Genomic DNA, 25,556 nt, shown 5'->3' with positions numbered 1-25,556 from the left:
TGTACGGCTGTTCCGCTCCTCCGCTGCAACGGCCAGAGAGGAGAGACACGGTCCTTCTGCAGTCCACGATAACATTCACCCGACAGATGGACAAGGAGATGGAAACACGTCTGTGGACATGAGTCAAAGCATCGCTTCAATCTGCTGGTGCACTTTATGGGAGGTGAGGGGAGAGGGGCCGTACCTGTTCACGGCCATAAGGTGAATCAGCATTTGTGCACTTAAACGCCCCTGCCGCTCTGGAGAAAATGAATCCTGGGAGAGAATCGGCCAGAGCTTTCCTCAAGGTCGTTGGTGCTTGGCCACTTTTAAGTGGCCTTGCCAACTGTAACAATCTCTGCAGAAACAATCGCTGCACCAATCCAATTTGGCTTCTTTTCTTTTCTCTTGACTTCAGTGCAGACGGTGCGTAGCCTCACTTTTGTTTTGCCCTGCTGAGAGCGGAGCATGAATTGATGACCTTATGAATCTCAAAAGAGCCCAGCAAATCATTGCGGTAAATCTCGCCCCAGCACATTAAGCATGACCGCAGGCTTATTCCCTTCAGTTTTTTTCTTTTCTTTCTTCTTCCTTTGTCCATCTCTCTCTCTCACTTTTTCCCTCCTACAAGCGCTTGGGGGTCTTTGAGAGCGGCCAACTTCTGCAGGATTGTTTTCATGCGCTGCTAATTAATTGCCTATAATGAATGGTTGTTTGCGGTTTACTAATGAAGTGGATCAAAGCTTACTACTGCTGATGTTGAAGCTCTTGTCTCAGGCCTGAGAAAGAGATGAAGAGAGGACCAGACAGAGACGAGTGGCAGAGAGAGTGTAGGGGAGTGTCACGGCAGTTTTGTGAACGCTGCAGTCGATTTTTTTATTTTTTATTTTTTTTTAGTCGCTGTGTCAACAATCACTTGGCGTCTGTCCAGAATGGAGCCGGGCAATCTCAGTTTGATCAACTGGCAGCCATTGTTATCGCCCGTCTTTCATTGAGTGATGGCGTTTGTGTTTGTTTTTTTATGTGTACTGTTAGCCAGAATGTGTGCTTTTCTATAACATTTGCAAAAATAATCTTTTCCTTACATAATCAGTTCTGCTCTAAGCTAAGATCCTCTTTTTAATCCCAACTTCAAATGCCTTTAAAGATTTGCTGCCATGATCTAATAAGGTCTGATTACGCTAAAAGAAAGAGACATCCTAGCTGAGGTTTCTGAACCCGCTGCAAGCGACACCAGCACGTTATCTATGCCAGACGTGGTCATAGCTCAAATGAATTTGCCACTTGTGGGAGAAACATTTTAAGAGTTTTGTAAGATGGAAAAGTCATCTGAGACCTCTTCAGCGTTGTTGTGTCCGCCGTCTGAAAATCTCCATCTGATTTCCCAGTAGGTAGTGCAGTGCTTTGACTGGCAATTTTCAGCATCTGACAATCTCATCAAAGCGAACCTATTAATGGCGATGATACCAAGAGGGATTCTAAATGGCAGACAGATGAATAGCCCTGCGCGTGTGTGGGTGTTTAATTCTCTGAGCCGAAGCACCGCGTAGCTGCTGAAAGTGGGAGGACTGGCCATGAGCTGCTGGGAAACAATTTCAATACTTGTTTGCTTGTGCGTGTGTGTGGGGGTGTGCGTGCGAGCTGTGACCTCATCGATCACGACACCTCGTCTCTCTGGTGTGGTCACCTACACAGTGCTGCCCTCTCTCCGTCTTTATCTCTCTGTATCACCATCCATCTCTCTGTCTCACCCCCATCCTCTCCTCACACCAGCACCCTGTACTTTCCCGCGCTGGTCCCACCTTCTTAATCCCACCCTTACCTCCTTCCTCACTTTTTTAAGCCTTCTAAATCCATCATTCGGCGCAGCAGGGGTTGCTCTCTCTCTCTCTCCTTCTCTCCCTTGTCTTTTTCTTTTTTTTTTTTACACCCTTCCATTTTAGAGCTGAAATCCTGCAATCATTCACTTGTTTGTTGGACTCCTCTCTGCCTGACTTTCTCCTCTGCTCCGCTCCTCCCTGCTTCACTGGTCTGTGACGCATGCCCCTGGCGCTTTCCCTCCCCCCCGCTCCCTTCCTTCACTTTTTTATACACTGTGCAGCCAGCCATCTCTCCCTCTCTCCCCTCTCTCCCCTCTCTCCCTCAGTCTCTCTCTTTGACCCCATCAGTCCCTCAGTGGCCTGTCTAAGCCTGGTCACTCTTCATCAGCTGGCCTCCACTGGACTCACAGACCTCCCATGGGTAAAAAGGGAAATGGGGTCTTGTTGGCAACCTCAGTGCCCAGCCTTAACTGTTTCACCTGGGTTTAAGTCCTTTACTGATCCTCCTTACCCCTGGATGATCAGCCATCCCCCCCTCATCTTATCTCTACATCAAGTCTTCCAGGAGGATGCGCATTAGCCTCCGCACCGGCAGAGTACACAGCTTCCAGCTCTTCAATTTTAGGCACTTGCCCTTTTCAGCTCAATCAGCCTCTCTCGTCCAATCACAGCTAGTGCGGGCTCCGTCGCCTGAGTGGGGATAATCACCTTGGTTACCGGCGTTACTGGAGGCCGCTGTCTGGCCAAGTTAGTGCTGTGCCCCGCGGGAGCTGCGGAGACAGGTGTCAGAGCAGCAAGGGAGGGTGTTAAACAAGCCCAGGGCCAAGCAGGAGGTATAAACGTTTACTCTTAGTCATGGAAACTGTGTCACCAATAGGGAGGAATGCTCACCCGACGGCGTTGGTGTTTTAATGTTTTTACAGACTCAGGACCGCCTCCCTCTCCCTCCATCTCTGTTGCCCGACCACCATTCAACTTTGACTGGCTTAAAACATGAGTACACCTTGTGCCCCAGTACACAGAATACATAGCAACTGCCTTTGTGTGCAGTGCCAAGAAGCCGTGCAAAGGGAATCACTGTTTACTGATTTCGCACTCCCATGGCAAAGACAAATACACAGCGAGAGGGGTCGGCGGCTGGAGAAAAGCTGCTGGCTCAGGGGACATCAGGTCATCGTATGGAAAGCCGCAAGCGAGGAGGGCGTTTCGCTTTCGCACCGAGCCAATCGGACGGATGGAGTTAAGAGAGCCGGATTGATTGGCAGGCTTCGGATGCCAGCAAATGGAGGAGACGTCCTTGGCATCCTACTCAGCATTAAAAAACTTCAGCGGTAAAGTTGGTGAAACGCCAGTTGTTCTCACAGAGCGACACATAAGGACGACATAGATCACCATTATGATAATCACAAGCGGCACTGTCTGGGGAATAGTAATGGGAAGGAGATGAGGTGGCAGCCATAAAGAGTGTTTCTACATTAGCGCTGGCCTGATTAGATTGACAGAAAGTTTCACTAATGGACAATTAAACAAATGGTCAAATGAGATATAAGGCTTCAATTACCAATTGGTGTCTTTGTGTGGCCCTTTCAATCATTGTGCCTCATGTATTCTGTTTCTTCATGAGGACAAAACAGACTGAAACACAGTGCTGCAAACAGGATGTGAAAAGGGATATGGGATGGCCGTGTCATATGATGTGTCCTTGCAGTGGAAACAAAGTGACCTTTCATGTCTCATTTCCTTTTATTTCCATTCAAGTTGATGTGAAAATAAAATCGTCTCTAGACCTGCTCTATAATGCTGCAGGGGGGTCATTGAGATGCAATCATTGTGTGAAACAAAAGCAGCTCAAAACAAGGAGTTATGGATCGCATTGAAGACTGGGGGGCAGATTAGGAGATAATTACTGTAAAATACATCACCTGCACTAAACGGTGAGCCTAACTTCTTCTGCATCTGAGTAATGGACCCATAAAAGCCCAGGGGAGAATAAAACCAGCGCACACTAAGCTCCGTAACTCTTTCAGTCATGACTTGCCCGAAAAGCGACACAGTCCAATTTGTTTATGGAGCTTATGCACAGGCAGTTGCTCAGCTGAGATAGTGGGCCACCCTGTCAGGACCCTTTAAGACTGCATCAGTTGATCAAACAGGGCCATGCACGACAGCAGTAGGCAGCATTCTTAAAAAAAAAAAAAAAAAAAGGCTCATTTCAGCTTCTCTTGTGCTGACGGGCATGCCAGCGCTGTCTGCCAAGTTCAGGTTGTCCAATTATTTAGACCTACAAAAGACAGGGAATCGCAGAAAACCAAGAAGGTAGCACTGAAATCTGATTGCGCGCTGGGCTTAAATTTACACCGAGAACCAGCAGATGGCAGAGCAGAGGGGCAGGAAGGGAGGTCTTGCTCTTCGTTAATTAAATAGTCGACAAGTTTGTTTTATTTTTGGGGGTTGAATTTTCCTCCAAGGTTTGGATCAAAGGATAAACCTTGGCTTATGGCGAAGACTTTTTCAGCGCATTAGAGAACAAAGAAACACGCTGAAATAGCAAGCCCAGCGCGATGTGGAAGAAAGTAACGAGGCAATCTTAACTCCGGCATGATGAAAACTGCCTCTGACAAGCATCAAAAACTGCAGTTGGGCTCAGACAAACTCATGCATTAGCACTCCTATTCATGCGTTCGAAAGATACTCTAATGCACTACAAAAGCTGCCTATAGGCGAGGTGCATGCGTGCGTGTACGTGTGTGTTGCTGCACCTGTGTGTGCTCATGTGCTTCCATATTTTTAGTTTTTGTGTGTGCAGCATTTCCCTTGATGTTTGTGTTTACACGCCAGGCCTCCCTTCTGTGACTCACAGCGACATTGATTTATGCATGGCCTCTGTCTGTGTGCGTGTGCGCGCTTGCACACATATACCAGCTATAATTGGTATTCAAATCTCCTCCCACAAGTACGTCCAACTGCTGCCGTTTTTCAACCGCCAGAGCCCCAGCCAAGGTCCAAACAGCATGATGGGGAACAAGCTCAAACGGATGGCTCTCATTGCACACATTCAAACAAACAAATAGAGGTGATTTAATGCACACAGCGATAAGGCAGGTGGTAATGGAGGCGTAGGAGAGGAATGGGAAGGAGGCGGAGGAATGGAAGGGATGGAGGGGTGCGTGGTAGCGATTATGGGTGGGCAAGCGGCAGAGGTGGAGTTAACAGCATTTGTTACTGTATGTGGGGTGTAAGTTTGGCCCACAGCTGCCGTGGATCAGCCACCCCCACAAAGCCATGCACTCAGCACACAAACGCAGCGCTGACTCTGTGTGTGAGTGATTGTATGCGTGTGTGTGTGTCCCTCAGGCCTGCCCGTCAGACACACTGTGAAGTCTCTCTGCCTTTCTTCTCTCACTCTTCCTCTCTCTCACTCGCTTTTCTGCCTTTCTTGCTGCCTCCATCTTCCCATCCCTCTGTCTCGCTGTCGTTCTTCAAAGGAGGGCCAAGTCTCCCAGCCTCGCTATCTTCACAGCACCCTCTCAATCTCTACGTCCACTCGTTCGTCTATCCGTCCGATCAATCTGTCCATCACCATCCTGGCATAACAGCCACCAAGTCCCACCCCCCTCACTTTTTTCTCTCCTTCCTCCTTTCTTCTGGATTTGTTTTGCCATTTTTCTCTGTGCAGGAATACGGAGGAACACATGCTGATTTGCTATCAGAAACACAGTTTTTCAGCTGCAAGCTCAGTATATGTGCATATGAGCAAGGTGTTCAGACTGTCCTTACACTTCCTTCTCTCCCTCCTTCCTCCATCCACCCGCCCAACCGCCCGTAACACCCCTCCACCCCCCCGGCCCCCTGTCTCTCCTGGCCCCTGTCAGTGGCTAGATTAATGACAGTGATCAGTGAGCAGCCCCCAGCAGAGGTTGCCTGCAGCTCAGGCAAAACTCGGCGCGGTAAGCAGCACACACACGCATGCACACACAGATATGAAGCACATTTACATGCCAACACGCAAGCATATTCATAAATGGGCATCCAGACACACACACCTCTTACACAGTACTCCAGTTAGAATGACACAAACGCCTACACGCTTATGGACATACATCAAACCTCCACTCTTAGAGGAGCAGATACACAAATAGATGCACACAAAGGCACTCAAGGGAAGAAATCAATACACAGGCCATGGTGAGGATGCCTTCAGTGCAGCTGGGAGAAAAGCTATGGAGCAACGTAGAGCTCCCTATATAAAAGAGACATCATCAGCACAGCACAGCACAGGTCTGACAGTGACAATATCCGACCTAGCGCTTAACCCCTTCACTGCCACAGGACGACGTAAACAAAGACCGACAGAGCACAGCAGCCACTGGACACAGATCAGTGAAGCAGCATCTGTGTCCTGGAGACCTTCCCCGTTCAGTCAGAATCACTGAAGCTTTGGGGGGAATTTAATAAGGTTTGTTATGAGTCTGAATTGTGCCACATCCAAGTGAATAGCATAGAATATCACAGGGCTGGAGTCATGATTGAGCCTAATCCAAATCCTTATTTCTGCAGCAGATGCACTTGTCATATGGCAGTGACCATGATCTCTATTGTGCCTACAAGAGAGCGATGCAGGACTATCCCAGACTGAGATGTTCTAGTGGGGATCATAACAGCAACAAAGGCACTGCAGGTGCCATCACAGGGCTTTGTAATAGATTGTTAGATGTTATTGTATCTGATAAGGTTAGGTCTCAAAGGTCCTTTCAGTCTCTCACACTGCTGCAGAATATAAAAGCAGAAACAAATACCGCTGCTGGGTCTGGTGTGTGTGTGTCTGGTCTAGTCCACTGCGGGCATTTGTTATGAGCTCTCATACAGCTGTCAGAACACACAGAGCTCTATACATACATGGCTGTATGCGCATACGTCTCGCGGGACTCCCGTCCCATCTCACACAATAAAACAATGCATGACACAATAAATCCCAATCACTGTCTGTCCGGAGAGAATAAACCAAACGCTCTGACGCACGAGGGTCAACAGAGCGCGGGATGATTTCATAAAAGCTTTCTGCGTGGGCAAAAAGTGAGAGCGAGCCCTCGCCTTTCACTTTTGCTTTCATCCTGAGGTGTTTACGGGTCTTTCCAGCTTAACACTTGCAAGAAGTGGTCAACACAATGACTCATACCCAAGTAGCAACACGGATGTAGCCCAGACTTGCGCAAGAGGCTTTGATTCTAATTACCCAGCGGTGAATACTAACAGTGGTCCGCAGCATGATTGGAAACCGGAAGATCTGCACGTGTGTTTGTCCCGGTCAGCTCCCTCCTCTCCCTGCCTAACAAGTCCGACCCGGTGCGTTTTTATGCGTTATTCAGCTTCTTCTTAAAGGACTTGAGCAAACTTGCGAGGAAAAAAAACAAAGCGGCAGCACACAGCGAGGCGGTTTAACGCACTTCTCATTCACATCACACTCATTCACTCTCTCGTTCGAGCCTTACCAGTGCGCACCAAGCAGGCGACGGTGATGATGGTGAGAGGGACGCAGTAGTTCCACACGGTCGCGAAAGCCATCGCTGTCGCTGATATTCCCCCCTTGATCTTTTCCTCGGTATTCCTCTTCCTTGGAGAAATCAGAGTGACATGAACCCGCAGGTTCACTCTCCCGACAGCGCCTTCAGCGTCTCTGCACGCGTGTGTGTGTGTGTGTGTGTGTGAGTGTGTGAGTGCGCGTGCGTGCCACTGTGCGTGAACCAGTGTGTATTTTGTCAAGCGCTCAGAGCGTAGCAGCAGGTCTTTACATAGTAATGCTCCCTGTCATACACACCCACTTTCTCCCCGTCCGAATGGCTGAAAGTAACAGCTTGGCCGGTTTTTCTTGGTTACTTCACATTGTAAATATATTTAAAAAGCTTCCCAGTGAGGGCGGGCCCGTGTGCGTTTCTGACCAATGGCGGAGCGCAGGAGCAGGTGGAGGGGTGTGCGGATGAGAGAGAGGGGTTGGGCTTCAGACAGAAACAGGCAAGACAGGAGAGCAGGGGAGGGAAGAAGGGCTGCTCCTTCCAATTAATTGAAATCAATTCGTTCTAAATGTGATTGATAACCAACGTTAATTTTCCGACGCAAATAGCCAATTTATTTCAAATTCAGCTCCACGCACCAAAAAGGATGTGCGGCACAATGATTAAGGTGACGAGAATGAAACAGATGTTTATCGTTAGGGGAGACTGTAGGATCCAAATCATTTGTTGTGTTCTGAAGGCAAGTGAGAAAAAAAAGGATGCAGACTGTTTGATGCGTTATCATGTGCGCTGATTCACCTGCATGTTAGCAGGTGGACCCCCACATTTTAAGATGGCGAACAGTATTATGTTCTGTAGTTTGGTAATTAGCATTTGCCTATTTGATGATCAAAAAGGTCATGTATGGACTCACTGCCAAATCAGCATATGTGCAGCAGTCTTAAGGTGTTTTGTGACCCGGAGACATTATGTTGCAGAAGCTGCTTTGTCTCCAAAATGTGCACAGGACCCATCAAGGAGAGCAGGAAGCAGGCCTCAGTGTATTCGGCTAAATCGCCGTTCACAATGACGGTAATGGCCTGGAACAAAAACTTGCTCCGGACGAGGCAGTGTTTTCTGCTCATCTGTAGTCAGGGCCTATTAGGTCCCAGTAACGGGGCTCTTTAACTTTACCCTCATGCTGTGGCCACAGTTTGCCCATAATTGTGTTTTCCAGTCAGAGAGCGCTGCTCCATTATGAAAATTGTTTCTCTTTCCACATCTTCCCCCCCACCCTCTAATCCAGTGTTATAACATGGGTTTGTAGCCTCCAAGGCTTGAAGGCATCTTTTTGAAACTGTGTCTTTGGCGCCCCTTTCAGGTAACACGAGGGATAGCACATCACATCAGCTTGGCCTCTCTCTCCTCTGTCACAAATCCTGCAGACACTTTGGTTAGCTTGGCTCGAACAGTCAGGAAAGTTCACAGGCAGTAAAACATCAAACCAGTCTATTAGCATTAATATTAATATTTCTACCCTTGGCTTCCATAAAGTTTCTTTGAACTCACGCTTCATATCTGACCTCGACTCCTGCATCTGTGTGCAATCTTAAAGTTTCAGCTTCGGGCTTTCTCCGCTCACTGATTTTCTGCCTCGACACAAGTTTTATAACCTTGTTGTTTTGGCGAGGTTAATATCTGCCCATCTCATTCCCCAATTCCCATCCCACCCCATTTTTCCCCGTCAGCCTCTCTGCGAGTGTTTGTTCCCCGATTGGCAGGGAGTCGGTGGCAGCAGCTCCCCCGCACCAGATGGGGCATTGTCAGGAAGTAATGAGGGGAAAACACCTGCTTCTCCAGTGAGCTCCACTCCTTCATTTTCAGCCATTTGACACAACATATGCAGGAAGCACATACAAAACCAAGTGACCATGACGAGAACAGCAGTGGGCGATGGCATCCAGTTACAAATGTCTGGCACTTTGATGCATTAGTCAATGAAGTGTCATGTTCGGTATAACTCACCTTTACATGACGGCTAGTGCCCTGAGGCCACCGGGATGGCTGGCCACCAGACTATACAGCCGACACTAGTGAAGAGTTGCCACACTTAAATGTCACAGATCGACACCCTTGTCCTGTTCGGACCCCGTCTGGCCCAGACAAAGCATTTCAACTGCTGTGTATTCTCAGCACAGCTTCTGCATCGCCCTAAGCTGTTGTCCGTTCATTTATCCATGAGGCACTATCAAGGTCAAAATGTCACTGTGAACTACACTTCTCTCCCTCCCAACCAGAGCCTCGCACCTTGGGGACAGTTCCACTGTGTGAAATTCCTGATACATAATCTTGTCTTTTCTAGCCAACCGGTTGAAGCCCCGGGACCAAAGCCCACTAGGGAGTACACAGCTTTTCACTCATGACTGACTCAAAGGCCAAAACAAAATGGTGCTCACTGGCATTTCACATGCAGGAGGGCGTTTTAAATTTACAATGTTGTATTTTTTTTTCCTACGGAGCGTGACGATTTTAAGTTTTTCTCTTTTAGTTACAGTCTCAATATGTGTTGTCTGTTTGTTCCTGGGCTTGACCTAAGATACAAAGTAAGCAGAAGTTTGTGGAGTTAGAAAAGAAATACAAGGAGTCCGTAAAATGCTCGACAAAGGATGGCTACAGCAGAGCCGAACAGGGGTCTTGAGTAATCAGTTTAATAACATTATCCTGGCTGTGCTCCGTGGCGCATGCACCCGTTAATGGAGTGTCATTGTTAAACTGCCGCTTCGCCCATTATTAACGACGGCCTACGGTCAACCACACACCGATAATAAAACCACATAAAACCCAACATAACTTCAACAGACCAGCATAATGAAATTCTCTGCATTATGAGCTCAGTTATGGTAATAAGCGATGATGCTGTGGCACAGCATTAAGGGTTACAAGGCAACAGAGGAGAAAATTAAAAAGATGAAGTTTTAGTCTATGATGGTTATTTTGAGGCAATCAGAATAGACTCGGTCGAGTCCGTATTGAGGCAGACGTAGCAGTGGCTAACCTGCCTCCTCTTATAATGGATAGGGAAAGTTTCAAGGTTACCTGACTTTACTATTAGCTGTTCTCACCATGTGTGAATCTTTAGCTCATGTATGTGTCTGTGAGCTGAACTCACTGAGAATAGGCTTTGTGCTTACAGCCAGATGGGGAAAAACACAAACATGAACAGGCACAGTAGTTTGAGTAAAGGTCATTGCTTCAGAGTAAGGTCTTACAGACTGAAGGGAAAGGTTGGTAAACAAGCTGATGCAAGCCTGAGATGGCATTGGATCGAGAAGATGTGCGGCCGAGCGAGCATGCATGTCCGGCTTTCATCACGCCGTCAATACTCCCCAACCTCTTTTGTATCTCTACAATGGGACAAAATCAATGGCACACATGAGGACAGTAAATATTATTTTGTGAAAGCAATTTAATATCAAAGAAATCCAAAGTACAGTAAATTAAATAGTAGAGTGCAACATGCTTGAGAGCTGTCACCATAAAAAGATTATAATGACCTTCTCGAAGATGCTTTGAGGCGGCTCTGCTTTTGAAAAAAGGTTGAAAGGGAACCAAACCAACAAAATAATCCTTGTCCTATTACCCAAATGGCTCATTCATAATGCACAGCTGAGCAATTATGTTTGTATAGAAAGGAGAGAATTGCATGTTGAGTCTTTACAGCTCTTTCAGTACACAAGACTCATCCGGCAGCGTTTACTAAGAATGTAGCGCACCATTTTCTACAATGGAGAATAAATGAAGAGAAACTGCCCACCTTTGGTCCAAAATGCATAACTACAGCATACACCCACAAGCAAAGCAGCTTTTGCATCTCTAAAGCAATCATTTGCCCTTCAGGAGTTTTTTTTTTTTACACCCAGCTTGTTACTGATTTTGATTGTGCTCTCGCTATCCAAATATCCCTCTTTGTGTCCCTCCTTTCCTCCTCTCTCCTCCCCCAATGTGACCATCCATAAACCTATACCATCTCCTCCCTCTTTAAGTATCGCTCATTTTCTGGCCACCCACTCCATCTTCCTCATCTCCGCTCCATCTTCTTCCCTCCTCCTCATCCTTCCGCCTGCCCGTGCAGTCACACCAGAGGCTGTTTGTCCCCGCAGGTGGAGGGGAGGGACTCCACACTGCTTTTGTAGATGGGCTTTTTCTGAGACCGGTCATCACTGGAGACAGGGAGACAAGGAAAGACAGAGGAGCATGATTATCAGTATATCGACCTCCAAGGAGGCCCTAGAAAAGCATAAGTGAGGAAATTATAGCCTAGAACTGAGCGATGGAACCACACCTGGATGGTGATGTGAAAGTCCATTTTTCTCTCTGTCTCTTTATGCACACTTGCTCATACACACATGCTCAGCCTCACTTGTGAGGCTTCAATGGCACCACAAAGGCACTGGAAATAATGTATGAAGCTGGAAATTAAATGTTTTCTAGCCCATATGGAAAAGAAGTTAATGAGCGAAGCTGCATGGGGTCATGGTGCACATTAACATACTGTCAGCAACAGATTTAATGGGACTTCTGCTAATGCTTTTATTATTGCAGTATCCTTTTTTTCTACTTCATAGGGTATGGCAGAATTAAACCTGGTGCTATTAGCCCAGGTTTTTCTCAAGCAGAAGTGTGTGCGGGAGAGGGGAGAGCATGAAAGAGATCAAGGATGGGGTCAAGTAGGTCAGACCTGCTGAGATAGACTTTAATATTCAGTGCGGATAACACCTTTTAAAGCACACAAAAGCTCACAGGCACCATTTTGCACATGTGTGGAAAGGTACTCTGCAAGAACACTCAGCATACATAGCGCACACACACACAAGGTGAAGTATACACCGGGGTGCACACCTGAAGGCACACCAAAATACACACGCTGTAACTGAAATGGCCTTGGTTCTATCACATGAGACAGAATGAAATATTGCAGCTATAACCATATCCGTAATACGAAGTCAAACTGCGGGAGGCGAGACTGCGGCTGAGTTAAGGAAAATAGGAAGGTGAGTGAGGATAAAGCGGCGTAAAGAAATCAGACGGTCACGGAGGCACACACACACACACACACACGTTCACCCCCCATTCAAAGGTATGTGATCCATTAGATTCTGATTTAAAATGAAGATCAGAAGTAAAGAGCAAAGCGGTCACTTTTTGTGAAAGAGGAGCAGACACAAAACGCTCAAATGTTTCGCCGTTGCTTACATGGGTCCCTTGCTGGTCCTGGTCCGCTTGGCCCTGCGGCACAGGAATACGCTCATGGACAGGATGAACACCAAGAGAGACACGGCTGCCGCCGAGGTCATCAGGATGAGACGGCCATTACTAGTCTCATACCAGGGGGCATCCTCTGTGGGACAGATCAGACAGACATGAAGGGAAACATGCATCACACAGACTCTGAGATCAGCAAAACTACCGGCTTCCTGCCTCCAGGCAAAGCTTCTAAAGGCAACCTCCTGTTTGTTTGCAGGAGAAAAGAGCGTCTCCCTGTCTGGAGTTCAGACGGTCACACTGCCGTACACGGAGCTGATCTTCAAGAAGTCTGCCTGTTCAGAATTTTAAAAACGGGTTGATCATCTCCTTCATGCGCACACATTTCCAAATTATACATAACATTTGTGGATTTCGTAGACTTTGTGTTTTTCTTTAGACGACTGGACAAAGTAACGGGGCAAGTAAACAAACAAAGATTGAAAAATTAAGAGGGTTTGAGACAGCAACAAACACATGATTCATCCGTTCACATACTGGGAATATACTGTAGTGCACCTTCAAAGCAACAGCAGTGACATGCAACATTTGCTCACCATACTTTCAAGGACGAGCAAACATTATTCCAGCATCCAGAAATTATTACCATTTTAATTAGTACACGTGCTTCCGAGAAAATACTGGAGACACCGTGGAGCGTAGTGACCAATGAGTCAATTGCAGCAGTAATAAGATAACCCTACCATAATAAATAACATGCATTGGCTTAATTGCATTTTTAGAGGTTGCATAATTTCAACGATTGAAATCACAAGGCTTGTGAATCCTACTGGGTGAGAGGACGGTGTTTAAAAACTGCAGTGCATTAACACAGAGCAGTCATCTCACAGGTCACTGATAAAGATGATGAAGACAGATGAAGTGCCCTAAATTGGATTAGCTGTAATGTCGTAATGAAATTACCTCTCCACTTCAATACAATCTTCATGTTTCGTGAGAATTAAGACAGACAAACTGTCACTGTGCAGACATTCATGTACAGAAACTAACACACAAGCGTCTGTCGATTTTCACTTCTTATCGTCATGAACACACAAAATTCCATGGTGCATCCAGATCTAACAAAACGTACAATATAATTTGAAAGAAAATATAATTAAATCGAACAACAAAAGCGCGTTCACAGTTTTCAGCTTCTAATACAATAATAGCTCACAAGTACTTGTAACTTGTCTTAAATCTGTGTCTCTTTCCCTGTACTTTCGAGAGCTCCCTCATGTTTGATATTTCTGTCAAAAGAGAAAAAAATCAAAGGTCAAGGAAAAATCATTGTTTCCTTTATATCGAATTATTATCTTCTTATCTTTTAAAGGGCCAGTGTGTGGGGTTTAGTGACATCTAGTGGTGAGGATGCAGATTACAACCAACTGAACACCCCTCGCCTCACCCTCCCTTTCCAAGTGTGAACCTACAGTGGCCACTAAAAATACGTATTATCATTATCAAGTGGGCTATACAAATAAAGTTTATTATTACCTAAACAGGAAAGACCCCCTCTCATGTCAGTGTTTGGTTTGTCCATTCTGGGCTACTGTAGAAACATGGTGGTGTAACATGACGGACTATGTAAAAGAGGACCTGCTGCCTCTGTGGATGTTAAGAGCTCATTCTCAGGCGATGAAAACACAATGATTCCTATTCTTAATATTCACGACTGAAAACAGAATTTTGAATATTATATTCCAATTTCTGCCAATACATCCCCTTAATTCTACACACTGGACCTTTAAAGTTAGTGCACTTCATTGTCATTTATTCATCAAAATGTGTGATGTTCTCTGGCCTCATCTTACCGATTTCAACTCGACATTTTGATTTCAGTTGGGACTTTCTTTATGAGGTGTTTTTATAAATGTTCTCACCTCTTAGCTACAGCACGACAGTCATTTTTCTACTTTTTTGTCATTTCTGTACGCAGACAAATGAAACCTCTGCACCGCACCGCCTCCTCAGAAACGTAGGGGTTTCACACTTAGAAATGAGAACTTCTGCATTATGTTCACGATGACGTAATTGCACGCACACACCTGGCAACTCAAGGTCACCTTTGAGTGGCTGGCTTGAGGAACTAGAGCATCATTTCAGCTTCGGGGATGTTGATAGCTGAATTTCCCAACAGTTCCAAAGAAAGGCCAAACCACGTTTTAGAAAGAGGAAGCAGGAGATGAGCTTTCTAGTCTCCGCCAGTGTAAAGGACAACAGGGCTTGTCCTGGTAGATCTAAAGTCTCTTCTTACCAGGCAGCACGGTGATGCTGATGGTGCGTCTCTTGCTGAGCGACTCCATGGTGGGATGCTCGGCCATGCAGGTGTACTGTCCTTCATCCATCGCGCTCACTTTCTTCAGCGTCAGCTTGGAGGAAGGCAGGATCCAGTCGTCACCCTGCGGAAGAAAGATGGAGTCACACAAGAGAGCGTAGGAGAGTAAGACAAATAAAGAGCAGAGCGGAAAGCAGAAAAAATATTTTATTGGTTGGATTGATTGCAGCCCTAAGAGAATCGACAAAGTCCCACAAATTAAAAATGTGCTGAGCTGGGAGCACAGGAGAGGAGGATGGACGATGCTTGTTGGCGAAGGAGAGAGGGTATCAAAGAGAGACAGAGAATGAAAAGGGGCAGAAAGTATAATTTTGGCTGAGTTGTGTGAAAGAGGAAGAAGAGAAAGCGAGAACAAAATAGAGCAGGACAGGCAGAAACAGAGAAACTGGCGATGGCAGTGGGAGGCAGACAGAAATATCTGCTTGCGTGTGGCCCTCAGAGAACAGTCCCCAAAGTCCCAAACGAAGTGTATTTACCTGAGCAGTAATCCCAATGAATGAGCACACATCGACACAAGTCAATAACCCAGATGACACCATCATCGGCAAAGAATGATGCCACAACAGCACACTGTTAACACAACACGTAATGAGATGGCAAGGGAGCAGGATGAATTGTTGACACAAAAATAGCAGCACTATTATGAGATAGAGCCTGACATGGGAGGAAACAAATAATAGGCCAAACACAAGGATTGGAAAACAAACGAATGTGGAGGAGGGGGTAAAAAAAAAAAAAAAAGACATTACACCATGCAAATGATTTGGCTCCTGGGAGCTGCAGCTCCTGCCAAGAAAGTCCATTTCAATTTGAATGGATCTGAATTAAGAGGATTTCCCATAAAGGCCAGGTCTGGCCAAAGCAGCATTTTGTATGCAAATCCACTGGCTCCCAAAGCAGTGGCCCATTTCTGCCTCTGTCCTGCTGTCATTACCGGGGGCCAATGTGCCCACGGCAGCTGTCTGTCAAAGTGGCCGATTCTGATTCCTCTCTCTGCCCCGTCTCCATGCCTCACGTACAGCGGGCTTACACACACACACAGATAGACAAACACACTCCCACTAACATTTCAATTCATCCCATCATTCCCTCGAACGCGTCATCCCTCTCTCCCAAACGTCTCGTGGCTGGAGCGCGAGCGGAACGACAGCTGAATCACGAGTGGGCTGAACGATTCCAAGTCCACACGGCAGCGGCGGACCTGCCTGTCAGTGCTGCCACTAATTCTTCTTCTTCTTCATCAAAGTGACAGAGCTGCACGTTCAACAAATGATGACAAAAACCTAAAGCACTACATATCATCATGCGGAGGACAAACAGTATTAGCGGTTTAAAATGTCCACTGAATTGGATTTGGGCTTGTAAACCCATTTAAAACCCGGATTAGCTATGACCCTTTAACAAGCTTATTAACCCCGAGCCGACTTATCAAGAAGAATAACAAAAGAGGAAACTCGGCAATTATGGCTGCCTGTCCCCAATATATCCTCAAAGTTGCGTAGCTTCGTTACACCTGCTGTTTGCCGCTGGCGCTAGAGGTGATTTTGATAACACCTTGTAATACCACTTTCTTAGTGGTGTAATACCATTTTCTTACCACAAGGGTACAATTTACCTCCCAACTCATCAACTTCTTCCTGTTCTACACGTCTAGTGTCACTCTGGCATTTTACACGGAGATGTCTTAATTTCCCTCGGGTGAGGGTTCCTTAGCCCAGCGAAGAGCCCAGTTGAATAATTCAATACCGGTTAACCAAACACTAAAAAAATCATTAGAAATCTATTCACGTAATTGTTTTCAGGTTGACTGGCTCTTGTCTAGACCTCATTAAACTATTAATCCTCTGTAAGTGGGCAAGAAGCAATCCCCAGCGAGCGGTGGGCCTAAGCCAACCGGTCACTTAAATGCAGAGCCCTTCTTCAGAGGAGGGGATGAAACGACGACAGGCGAGGGGAAACGAGTGCCTCGAGTAAGTCGGGGAGAGAAACAGAGACGTGTTAGAAGGGGAGAGGAAATTAAGAGAATGCTTGAGCAAAGCCAAGAGAGAAAGAGGGACCCAGAGAGACAGGGGGAAGACGGGGAGAAGATAAAGAGGTCACATCGGAGTGGGAGGGAGGGAGCGGGAGAGCCGTGACAAGTTTCCAAAAGGCTAACGAGGACGCTGTGCGCGCTCCTGACGCTCTCTCACGTTCTTCTTCCAGAAGTAGCTTGGCTCCTCTGAAGAGCTGGCGGAGCACTTCAGCACCACGTCGTCCCCGGCTCGCACCTTCAGCTCCTGCGGGACGCTCAGGTAGCTGCTGTAGCCTTCCCTGGACAGCAACGGCTCCCCCATATCTAAGAGAGGCAGCGTGATGGAGCATTAATGAAGCGAGACATCTCGAGCTCCCTCTTCATGAGTTTGGGACGTGACTGAACATGTGTTTGCAGAGGCAGCAGCTGGTAAACACTCAGACCTTTTCAGTATATTTGAGTGTATAGGCTCGAGTATGAATGCCTCCCAGTGGTGCAGACTGTACCAAGCAATCAATAATAATGATAATAGGCTTCATCTTATCGAAGTCTTTAGAGAGGCAGTGTTGTGAATAATGACTCATTTTCTCTTTCATCTCAATAGATGGCCCACGTCCATCCAGCTTCTGGCTTCCCTCCCTCTCTGTCTCCTTCAGTCCTTTAGTCCATTCTAATCTTTGCCTCTTATTGATTCCCCCCATGAGGCTGAGGAGCCTATCAAACAGCATCGCGGTCGATTTGATGGCCACTGAGAAGATGGAGGACACTGATAATCTGACTAGCTGCGCCACGGATGTCGTTTCATGCAACTGTGTATCCTACGCCGATAGTTACAGGCTTGGCGGCAGCGGGAGAATGCGTCTTTGTTTGCTTGGAGTGCAGGAAAAAAAACGATGAAATGACTGTAGTCAGCCTATCACAGGTAACAGTGTTTGCTCTGGATCTGTACTTTTTAGAGTTGTTGTACACACTCTGCAGCTGCACTGCATAGATATGTCTTGTGTTATTAACTATTCATGTGTTTTTCTATCCCTCACTGTGAAGAAAGCTGTGTCCATGGTGTCTGAAAGATTGTCTTTACCTCCTGCTGCTTGGAAATATGAGGAAAATTGCGAGGCTTCAGACGCTCTCTGTTCCATCTCCTCACCTAGACTATTTACCAATGTACATTCAAGGGGTTTTTTTTGTTTTTTATACTTCCTCCTTCGTTAGTCATGTCATTATTCTCAACTGTGCTGCACATTTCCTTATTGGGAAGTGGAACTCAGAAGCTGTCTAACTTATTTGCAAGTCATATTTTTATAGCTTACTCTCAGATTCCTGCAGAAATATCTTCAACATGAAAAATCGAAAGTTTCCGTGCTTGGCAGGGGAAATGCAGTGTCACAGAGTCATTGTTCTACAGGCTTTAAGCAGACTGTTCCTACCCATATCAACCCAGACACTCACAATGCACTTTGATGGCCAACAACTGGGAGGAGTTGTCTGGCGCAGTCACATTTTCGGCGTCGGACACACAGCGGTAGGGCCCCTCCAAGAAACTTCTTGCACTGGAGATATACAGGAACAGGCTGTCCGCGGTCTTCACAATCTGCATCGGACGGAGGCACCAAGATCGCTCCCAAACTGGATGCCAGCCCTGCATGTACTGTTGAAAGAAAGACACATCTTTATAACGCTGATGCCTCAATTCAGATTGAAGCTTCGGGAAAAGGAACAGAATCACATGGCACGACTTTGAAGAGTACGCTGATGACATTTCCTGTGTTGGAGTCTTTGTACAGTTCTCGACTGTGCTGAACCACACAGCAGTCAGCTGCTCGGTGTGATATTTAGAAAGAGCACTCGACAGAGCACATTTGTGGACAAATGAGTTTTGGCTATAACCGTGATGATGTGACTTTATGTACAGCATCAGCCTGTCTATATATATATATACATATATAGCAAGATTATTAGAAAATCACTGAGAAATTTTTCAATTTATTTTACAATAGTCCAAAAAGAGAAAATAAACAACAAGCACTTCCTTACCAACACTGCAGCGCTTTAAGCAGACAGCCCCTCACACCCACCTAGCCATTACTTCCATGGCTCACCTTGGAGAAGATCTCAAAGTGGACCTGGCTGACGTTGAGTTCAGAGTCTTGGTACAGACACTCCAGCGTGATCATCTCTCCCTCCAGAACCGGCTCGGTTGGCCCTTTAATGAGCAAAGTGGCTGCATGTGGACAGAGATTACAGACGTGGGTTATTGATCACAACATGAATAGGCGGGGGGCTCAGGAGCGAAGGCGTGCTGACCTGCTGTTCTGGGCAACACTTTCAAAACAACCTCTCCCTTTTCCTGACATTTGTTTCAAGCTCCTGCTGGAAAAAAACATGCCAGTACCAAAAGTCCGCCACAGTCACATGACCAGCAACAGGTTCTTCCACTTTAGGCACCGGTGACGACAGGGGCGATTTGTCTTTCACCTCAGGAAAGAAAAACTGTTTACGTTATTCCCTCACAGTTAAGATATGCATTTGATGTAAACGGGTCTCTGCGTACAGTATGTGTACACAGATATATTTCATTGTTCTTCTCGTCAGTCCCTTGATAATTCAACCAGCACTTCCTGTTACAGTCTGACTCTTGCAAACCACCAGGGGGAAATCCATCAGTGTGACAGAAGAGAAAGCAGTTTTCTCAGGAGGAAAAACAAACTTGGACAGACAGACAGACACACAAACAACACACACACACACACACACACACACACACGCGCACACACACACACACAACTCAGGGACAGCAACGGTATGAATATGTTTATAAAAAAAATAACATAAGCAGTCTTGGATATTAATCCAATGCTTCATTACAGAGGAGCAATAAAATTAAATGTTTTAAGGAGATTGTCTATGAAATAAAGAAAATTAAAAGAAACATATTTACCATAGCTGCCGTGAATCAGGGCGACCACTGCAACCAACACAAGTGCGTTCATGGCTGTGAGACACCTTTGTGATATCAGCTAAGATGGTGAGCAGACCTACGCAGCTTCTAATCTGAAATGAAAGTTTGCTCACTATTTATCTCTAACCAGCGGAGGTGTGGCTTGAACTTTTGTTTTTTCAGGAAGCGCCTTCAAAACAAATTCTGAAAGCACAAAGAAACAAGCCATCCACATTATTACACCGCCCAAAATAAACTGCTCAGTGAGGCTTATTATTTGTCTACGGTCGTATCTTTTGATGAGGACCGTTAAAGCCTGAAATATTGTTATTGTGAGCTGTGAATGAAGGGACGGAGCCGCGCCGACGATCGGCCCCGGCGCGTCATTTGTCTCCAGGGGGACTCGAGCCTATCACCTTTCGTGACCGGGCTTCTTGTTGAGCGCAGTAGTTTTCCGCGGAAGTTCAGCAGAATTTGAAAGAAGTGTTGACATGAGTCCGCGGATGTTGGGTGTGACATGTGATACCGAGCAAGCCAACATTTGACGCTTCATACGCTTTCACCTTTGATCGGCTGGTAACCAGAGCTGGACAGGAGACAGGATCGAAAGAAATCCAGTCTGTCAGAGTCTCAAGGATCGTTTGCTGCACGCCGACTTAAAGTGCTTACAGAGACGAACCGACTCACTCAGTAAAATCTTAATTTTCACTTTCAATCAGAGGTTTCTGTCCACCTCAGGCGTACACAGCGACATTATTGTTAAAGTTAAAAAAAAAAAGTGTAAAAAAAAAAATTATATTAAAATAGAGCAAAAGCCTCTCAAACAATGTGTAAATCATTTTGTTATGCATGTATCTAAAAACCATGCACAGACTTAATGTTCTTGTTCTAGGTCTCCTCATTGAGAACCATCACTGCTGAGGATAACACTTTCTATGACTTAATTTGAAACAATAAACCACATAAAGTTAAAAAGAACTCTCAATCCTTTTGTCCTACTTTCAAGAGCTCTTGAAGTAACCCAGATATAAGCTGCATCACTGAATGATTTCTTGCAAGTAATGTTTTCATAAATGTCGGTGGTTTAAAGTTTTTATCGCAATGTAATTCCCATGGAAAGCTGAAATTACTTGCAATTTAAATTATTGCAGGTTTTGTTATTGACATTATCATTACTATTATTGATGGACTAGACCTCTGTATGTTGAATTCATAATGTTCTGTTGCCTGCAGTTTTGTATTGTTTTTGTATTGTTGTTTAAGAAATAATAAGGGAAACATTTCTACACCATTCCCACCTGTGTTCGCTCATCTAAAGCGTTAAATCTTCACTTCACCGTGCGACCAGAGGTTCTTGTTGAATCGTGGTGTAGTTCTACAACATGTCCAGCAGGTGGAAGAGTAGAGGCCATATGTTGCCACCGGAAATAGATATAAACAAAGCGGAAGTAGTGAGAAAATTTCCTCGCAGATTTTTCTAGCTGTGCGGAGTCAATTTGAGGAAGTATTTCAGTATTAAACCCACTTATTGTAGCAACGACGCCGAAACATGGACAGATAGTGTTTGTTGAATCGGGTAAGTTCGCAGTTTAGTGCGTAATTTGAGGATGCATCGCGTATAAAGACGCGCCGCTTGATTAGCTGCTAGTGTTAGCCTGTCCGGCTAAATCCAAAGCTTGATAGCTGCTATTGTTTTTAGCATCTAACGTCATGTTAGCGTCCGTATTTTACATGTTTGCTTTATCTGTTTGGCTGAGCAGCCGCTTAACATTTACCCGACTGTTCCTTTTTATTTTACGATTGTCGTGTTATTTTGCTGACTTCGTTAATATTTTGTGGAGATCCTGCAGCGTTGTTTCACGGCTAACTTTCTACCTGTGTCTTCTAGCTACAGCGATACTCCTATTAGCTGTGTCAGTTAACTAGTTATAGCGAACAGTTGAAAACAGTTAAAAGGTCCTTTGCAATCGGGGAAAAGATAAATATATTAGCACAGCAATTAAACAAAATCGGGCGGCGAAGATGGTAAGTGATATAGAGTAAACCACACCATATATTAAATACAGGAGATCAACATAAACAAATCGAACAGATCTTACCTATAAGGACTGCTAACAGAAGACTGAAGGCTAACATTAATATTTTGCTCCTCCATAAAGATCCTGTAATCAGATTTGTCAATCTGCTGGTGGTCTCTCTGGTGCTCACCTGTGTGATTCCTGACTATTTCCCCAGATTTACGGACGTGGTCCTTGTAAAAGATAATCCAGCACACCTGTGCCCGTATTGGACTGTCACTCAGGACTCTGACACATACGGACAAACAACAGTTTTGCCTCTTGTGAAACTCCAGAGTCCCTCCACTTTACCCACTGCCCCACCAGCATGGCTAACAGCACCGCAACAGCAGTCAAGGTTCTGCCTCCCGGTCCTGCTGGCAGAAGTAGTCCAGAGGGATCTCAGGTGAGTTCATTTTTTTTTTTTACTCACCTAATCCAAAGATGCTGCTCAAATTTCACACTGTATCTTAGAAAGACATTTCCATGGCAAACACGAGCTACATTGTTAAGTTAAAAAAAAAAAAAAGGATAACTAATACAGTCCCATAAACCTGATGTATGTGTGGATTTATTGCATCATTGAGATCATAGCCAAGGTTGTGCAGGTTTTGACATAATAAACGGTTTAATAAATTACGGCCCCACCACTACCTCCACGGTCTTTATGACATTCACATTTACAGTAATTCGTTAGTAAGAAGAACTAATTCTTCTCAACATCAGAACTACCTAAAGTGTGAAATTTGCCTTACACATACCTTGTTTCCCCCCTAAATACAATTAGTAACTGAATATATGCTGTCGCTGGTCTTTGTGTAATTTAATTTGGCATAAAAAATTTTATATCTAGATGTGAGATATTTTATAAATACCTCCAAGAGCTCCATAACCCATATGGTGGGTTTTGACGATAAATATAAATTATGTCGTGGGTGCCATGTCGTCATTTTTCAATTCGGGGCCATCATTAGTCTAATATAGCAAACACACATCACCTGTAATCTTTGTGTAACTGAGTGAATGGCTACGTCCGCTGTCTTTCCAGGTGCTCAGTAAGAAGAAGCTGCAGGACCTGGTGAGAGAGATCGACCCGAATGAGCAGCTGGATGAAGACGTAGAGGAGGTCTGTCAGTGGTTTTAATTGCGGTTTCAAATCAGATTTGTACTTTTTTGGTAAACGAGCGCAGACTAAGCACAGGCAGCAGTGGAATTCTTGGCGTGAAATCAATACAACTTGCATTTCGTTTTTTGTTCCTCTAAAGCTGCCTTAACTGGCACATCCATCATTTGGAAACCTTATTCTACTGAAAGTCTGGCTGCATGATAAATGGTGTGAGCAGCTGAAAATCTGAGGGATTTTCTGGCCTTTGTGAAATGTTGCTTTCCTCTCCTGCACACGATTGATGGGGTTTTTTTTATAAATGTCTTTTCTCAGATGCTGCTACAAATTGCAGATGACTTTATAGAGAGTGTAGTGACAGCAGCCTGCCAACTGGCGCGCCATCGCAAGTCCAACACCTTGGAGGTGAAGGATGTTCAATTACATCTTGGTAAGTTGTTGATGGTTTCAGTGTTGTAATGCCTACTACTTTCACAAGGCTCGCTTTAGTATGTCTCTATGGGTCACAAAAAAAAAATCTCAAGTATAAATTATATGATGTTGAGCGTGTAATTACTGGGGGATAATTGCTTTCCAAAATGACTGTCTCAGGATAAAATTATGCCCTACTCTATATATCATGCTGATGAGTGTTCTCATTAATTTTTGCCGTAAGAATATTTATGTTCAAGTATGACATTAACTTTCAATATAAAAGGGTTTTGTTTAATCAAACTTTCTGTGCATCTAAAAAGATCTTGTTTGATAATTGAAGGGAGCAGATTTATTCATTTTGAATTTTACGTTAATTGTTGACACTTTGCATCTCAAACGGAAGCTTTTATGGATCTGTGTGCCTCTTTCCTTGAGTGACTGCAAATATTCAGTCAGAAAATGGAAGAGCCTCTTGAGAAATGTGTAGTTTTAGGGAAACGCAGCAACGAAACCGCCGGCAGGTACCTTGCTATCTCTGCTGCTCGGCTGTGTTCGGGTCTAAGGCACTGAAGTTGTTTGCGTTATGGCGGTATTTATACTGACACTGTGCGTTCTGTTTGTCAGAGCGCCACTGGAACATGTGGATTCCTGGTTATGGCTCAGATGAGATCCGGCCGTTCAAGAAGGCTTGCACCACAGAGGCTCACAAACAGGTGAGTAACAGAGGTTTCTGTTAATGGTGCAGGTAGAGTAATGTGACGACTGTTGATTAGTAATCAATATTATTGACACAGCGGGCCTGACTGTTTGTTTATTTTCATTTCAGAGAATGGCGCTGATCCGCAAGACAACCAAAAAGTAGCAAGACTGGAGACAACTACGTCGTACCCACTCTGTGTATTGTCTTTGTTTGTTTGTTTGTTTTTCCTTTTGAACTGTTTTTTTTTTTTTTTTTGGACTAATGAAAATGAAAAAGATGGTTTGGTGTTTGTTTTTCTTTTTTCTTTCTTTTTTCTTGACATTAGATAGCGTTTCCTCGTCATGGCTCCCTAACTTTTGAGTGTTTTTCCAGCACCGTCACACAGTCATGTAATTCTCGTCTCTGATTCTGTTTCGTTGCCATTAAGCTAAGCCCGGCAGAAGTCTGTTCGCTGCATTTTTATCAATAAACATTTACTGGAAGGCTTCTTTTGGATTATGACCACTGCTGTGTCAGGTTTACCTTTTGATACTAGAGCATTTGGATGTGAATGCTACCGATTCATTTGCTTCCTTGAAATTGATCATTGTTGTTATCTTGCCAATAATAGTTAATCATAGCTGTTGAGTATGTAAGATTAGGGCTCCCCTGTTTACCTGTTCTGCTCCATGCTGTTGATTCTAGGTTTTTTTAATAGAGGGTCTATAATACCAAATTCCTACTGCAAATGGTGGCCACAAACACAGTAATTTTTTTGTCTCTGTTGTGTATTGTTACTGAATGTAGTAGGTTTTATTACATTAATACATTTATTTCAACTCCTTGTAAATGTTATTTTTACTTTTGTCTATTTCAGCAAAATACATCAAAATAATATTAGAAGAAATGATCCCCAGATGTTGAACTTTTCACAATGTCAAATGAAAAAATGAATAAATAAATGACTGATATTATCAAACAAGGAAGCCTTTCCACCTTGTAATTAATGTAAAACTAAATTTACACATCGGTGATTCAGTCATTTATGTCTAAGCTCCAGTAGTTTTAAAAATAGTACTGCACAGTTCATGATTACAATGTCAGAGTGGTCAAGAAGTGGAGGGATACTATTTAAAACCATGACAAATCATCCATTCGTTTGCTGTATATTTGCAGAGAACCAAGGACATAAACCAGTGTACAGACTCAACAGTTAATGTGTCAGTGAATCATTAATGTGGTTGTTATAGCAAAATGAACGGTCTGCATCTCGGCCGTGGAAACGCGAGGCTGCTCGTCAGCTGGATGAATAGTAATTGCTATGGAAAGCTGTCACAACATTTCAAAAGAACAATATCCAAAGGCACCCCAGAGTTTCCATTTAATTGATTTAAGCAGCAACACCTG

At 44.8% G+C, this 25,556-nt stretch overlaps 3 protein-coding genes across 5 annotated transcripts in view; 1 reads left to right on the top strand and 2 right to left on the bottom strand.

Moving 5' to 3' along the window:
• The window catches only part of cadm4 (cell adhesion molecule 4), a 147,209-nt gene extending 139,506 nt beyond the window's left edge, over window positions 1–7,703 (bottom strand). For all 3 annotated transcript variants that reach the window (XM_076736831.1, XM_076736835.1, XM_076736833.1), the window contains exon 1: window positions 7,289–7,703. In XM_076736831.1, coding sequence (XP_076592946.1) covers window positions 7,289–7,361 — 73 coding nt within the window. In that variant the 5' untranslated portion in view covers window positions 7,362–7,703. The remainder of the gene's footprint in view (window positions 1–7,288) is intronic.
• A 3,033-nt stretch (window positions 7,704–10,736) lies between these two features.
• LOC143325122 (B-cell receptor CD22) lies at window positions 10,737–19,993 on the bottom strand. The gene is made up of 7 exons (XM_076738025.1): window positions 19,877–19,993; window positions 19,038–19,159; window positions 18,388–18,586; window positions 17,117–17,262; window positions 14,847–14,991; window positions 12,542–12,686; window positions 10,737–11,508 (listed from the first exon to the last, which is right to left on the bottom strand). The coding sequence occupies exons 1-7, from the start codon at window positions 19,926–19,928 to the stop codon at window positions 11,421–11,423; spliced, it is 897 nt and encodes a 298-aa protein (XP_076594140.1). The 5' UTR covers window positions 19,929–19,993; the 3' UTR covers window positions 10,737–11,420.
• Window positions 19,994–21,306: 1,313 nt separating this feature from the next.
• On the top strand, window positions 21,307–25,131 carry taf12 (TAF12 RNA polymerase II, TATA box binding protein (TBP)-associated factor). Its single transcript, XM_076737951.1, has 6 exons — window positions 21,307–21,452; window positions 22,112–22,339; window positions 22,982–23,059; window positions 23,372–23,486; window positions 24,095–24,183; window positions 24,297–25,131. Exons 2-6 carry the CDS (start codon window positions 22,262–22,264, stop codon window positions 24,330–24,332), a joined length of 396 nt encoding a protein of 131 aa, XP_076594066.1. The 5' UTR covers window positions 21,307–21,452; window positions 22,112–22,261; the 3' UTR covers window positions 24,333–25,131.
• The last annotated feature ends 425 nt before the right edge of the window (window positions 25,132–25,556 follow it).

The sequence above is a fragment of the Chaetodon auriga genome, chromosome 8 (assembly GCF_051107435.1).
Source record: "Chaetodon auriga isolate fChaAug3 chromosome 8, fChaAug3.hap1, whole genome shotgun sequence".
NCBI lineage: Eukaryota > Metazoa > Chordata > Actinopteri > Chaetodontiformes > Chaetodontidae > Chaetodon > Chaetodon auriga.
This window is presented reverse-complemented; position numbering and strand designations above follow the sequence as displayed.

Excerpts from the sequence above, each read along its gene's own strand:
- LOC143325122 (XM_076738025.1), bottom strand. The coding sequence starts at position 19,928 with ATGAACGCACTTGTGTTGGTTGCAGTGGTCGCCCTGATTCACGGCAGC. Across the intron at positions 18,587-19,037 it reads ACTTTGAGATCTTCTCCAAG|TACATGCAGGGCTGGCATCC; the intron begins GTGAGCCATGGA and ends TTCTTTCAACAG. Across the intron at positions 12,687-14,846 it reads CAGCATCACCGTGCTGCCTG|AGGATGCCCCCTGGTATGAG; the intron begins GTAAGAAGAGAC and ends TCTGTCCCACAG.
- taf12 (XM_076737951.1), top strand. The coding sequence starts at position 22,262 with ATGGCTAACAGCACCGCAACAGCAGTCAAGGTTCTGCCTCCCGGTCCT. Across the intron at positions 22,340-22,981 it reads GTAGTCCAGAGGGATCTCAG|GTGCTCAGTAAGAAGAAGCT; the intron begins GTGAGTTCATTT and ends CTGTCTTTCCAG. Across the intron at positions 23,487-24,094 it reads GGATGTTCAATTACATCTTG|AGCGCCACTGGAACATGTGG; the intron begins GTAAGTTGTTGA and ends TCTGTTTGTCAG.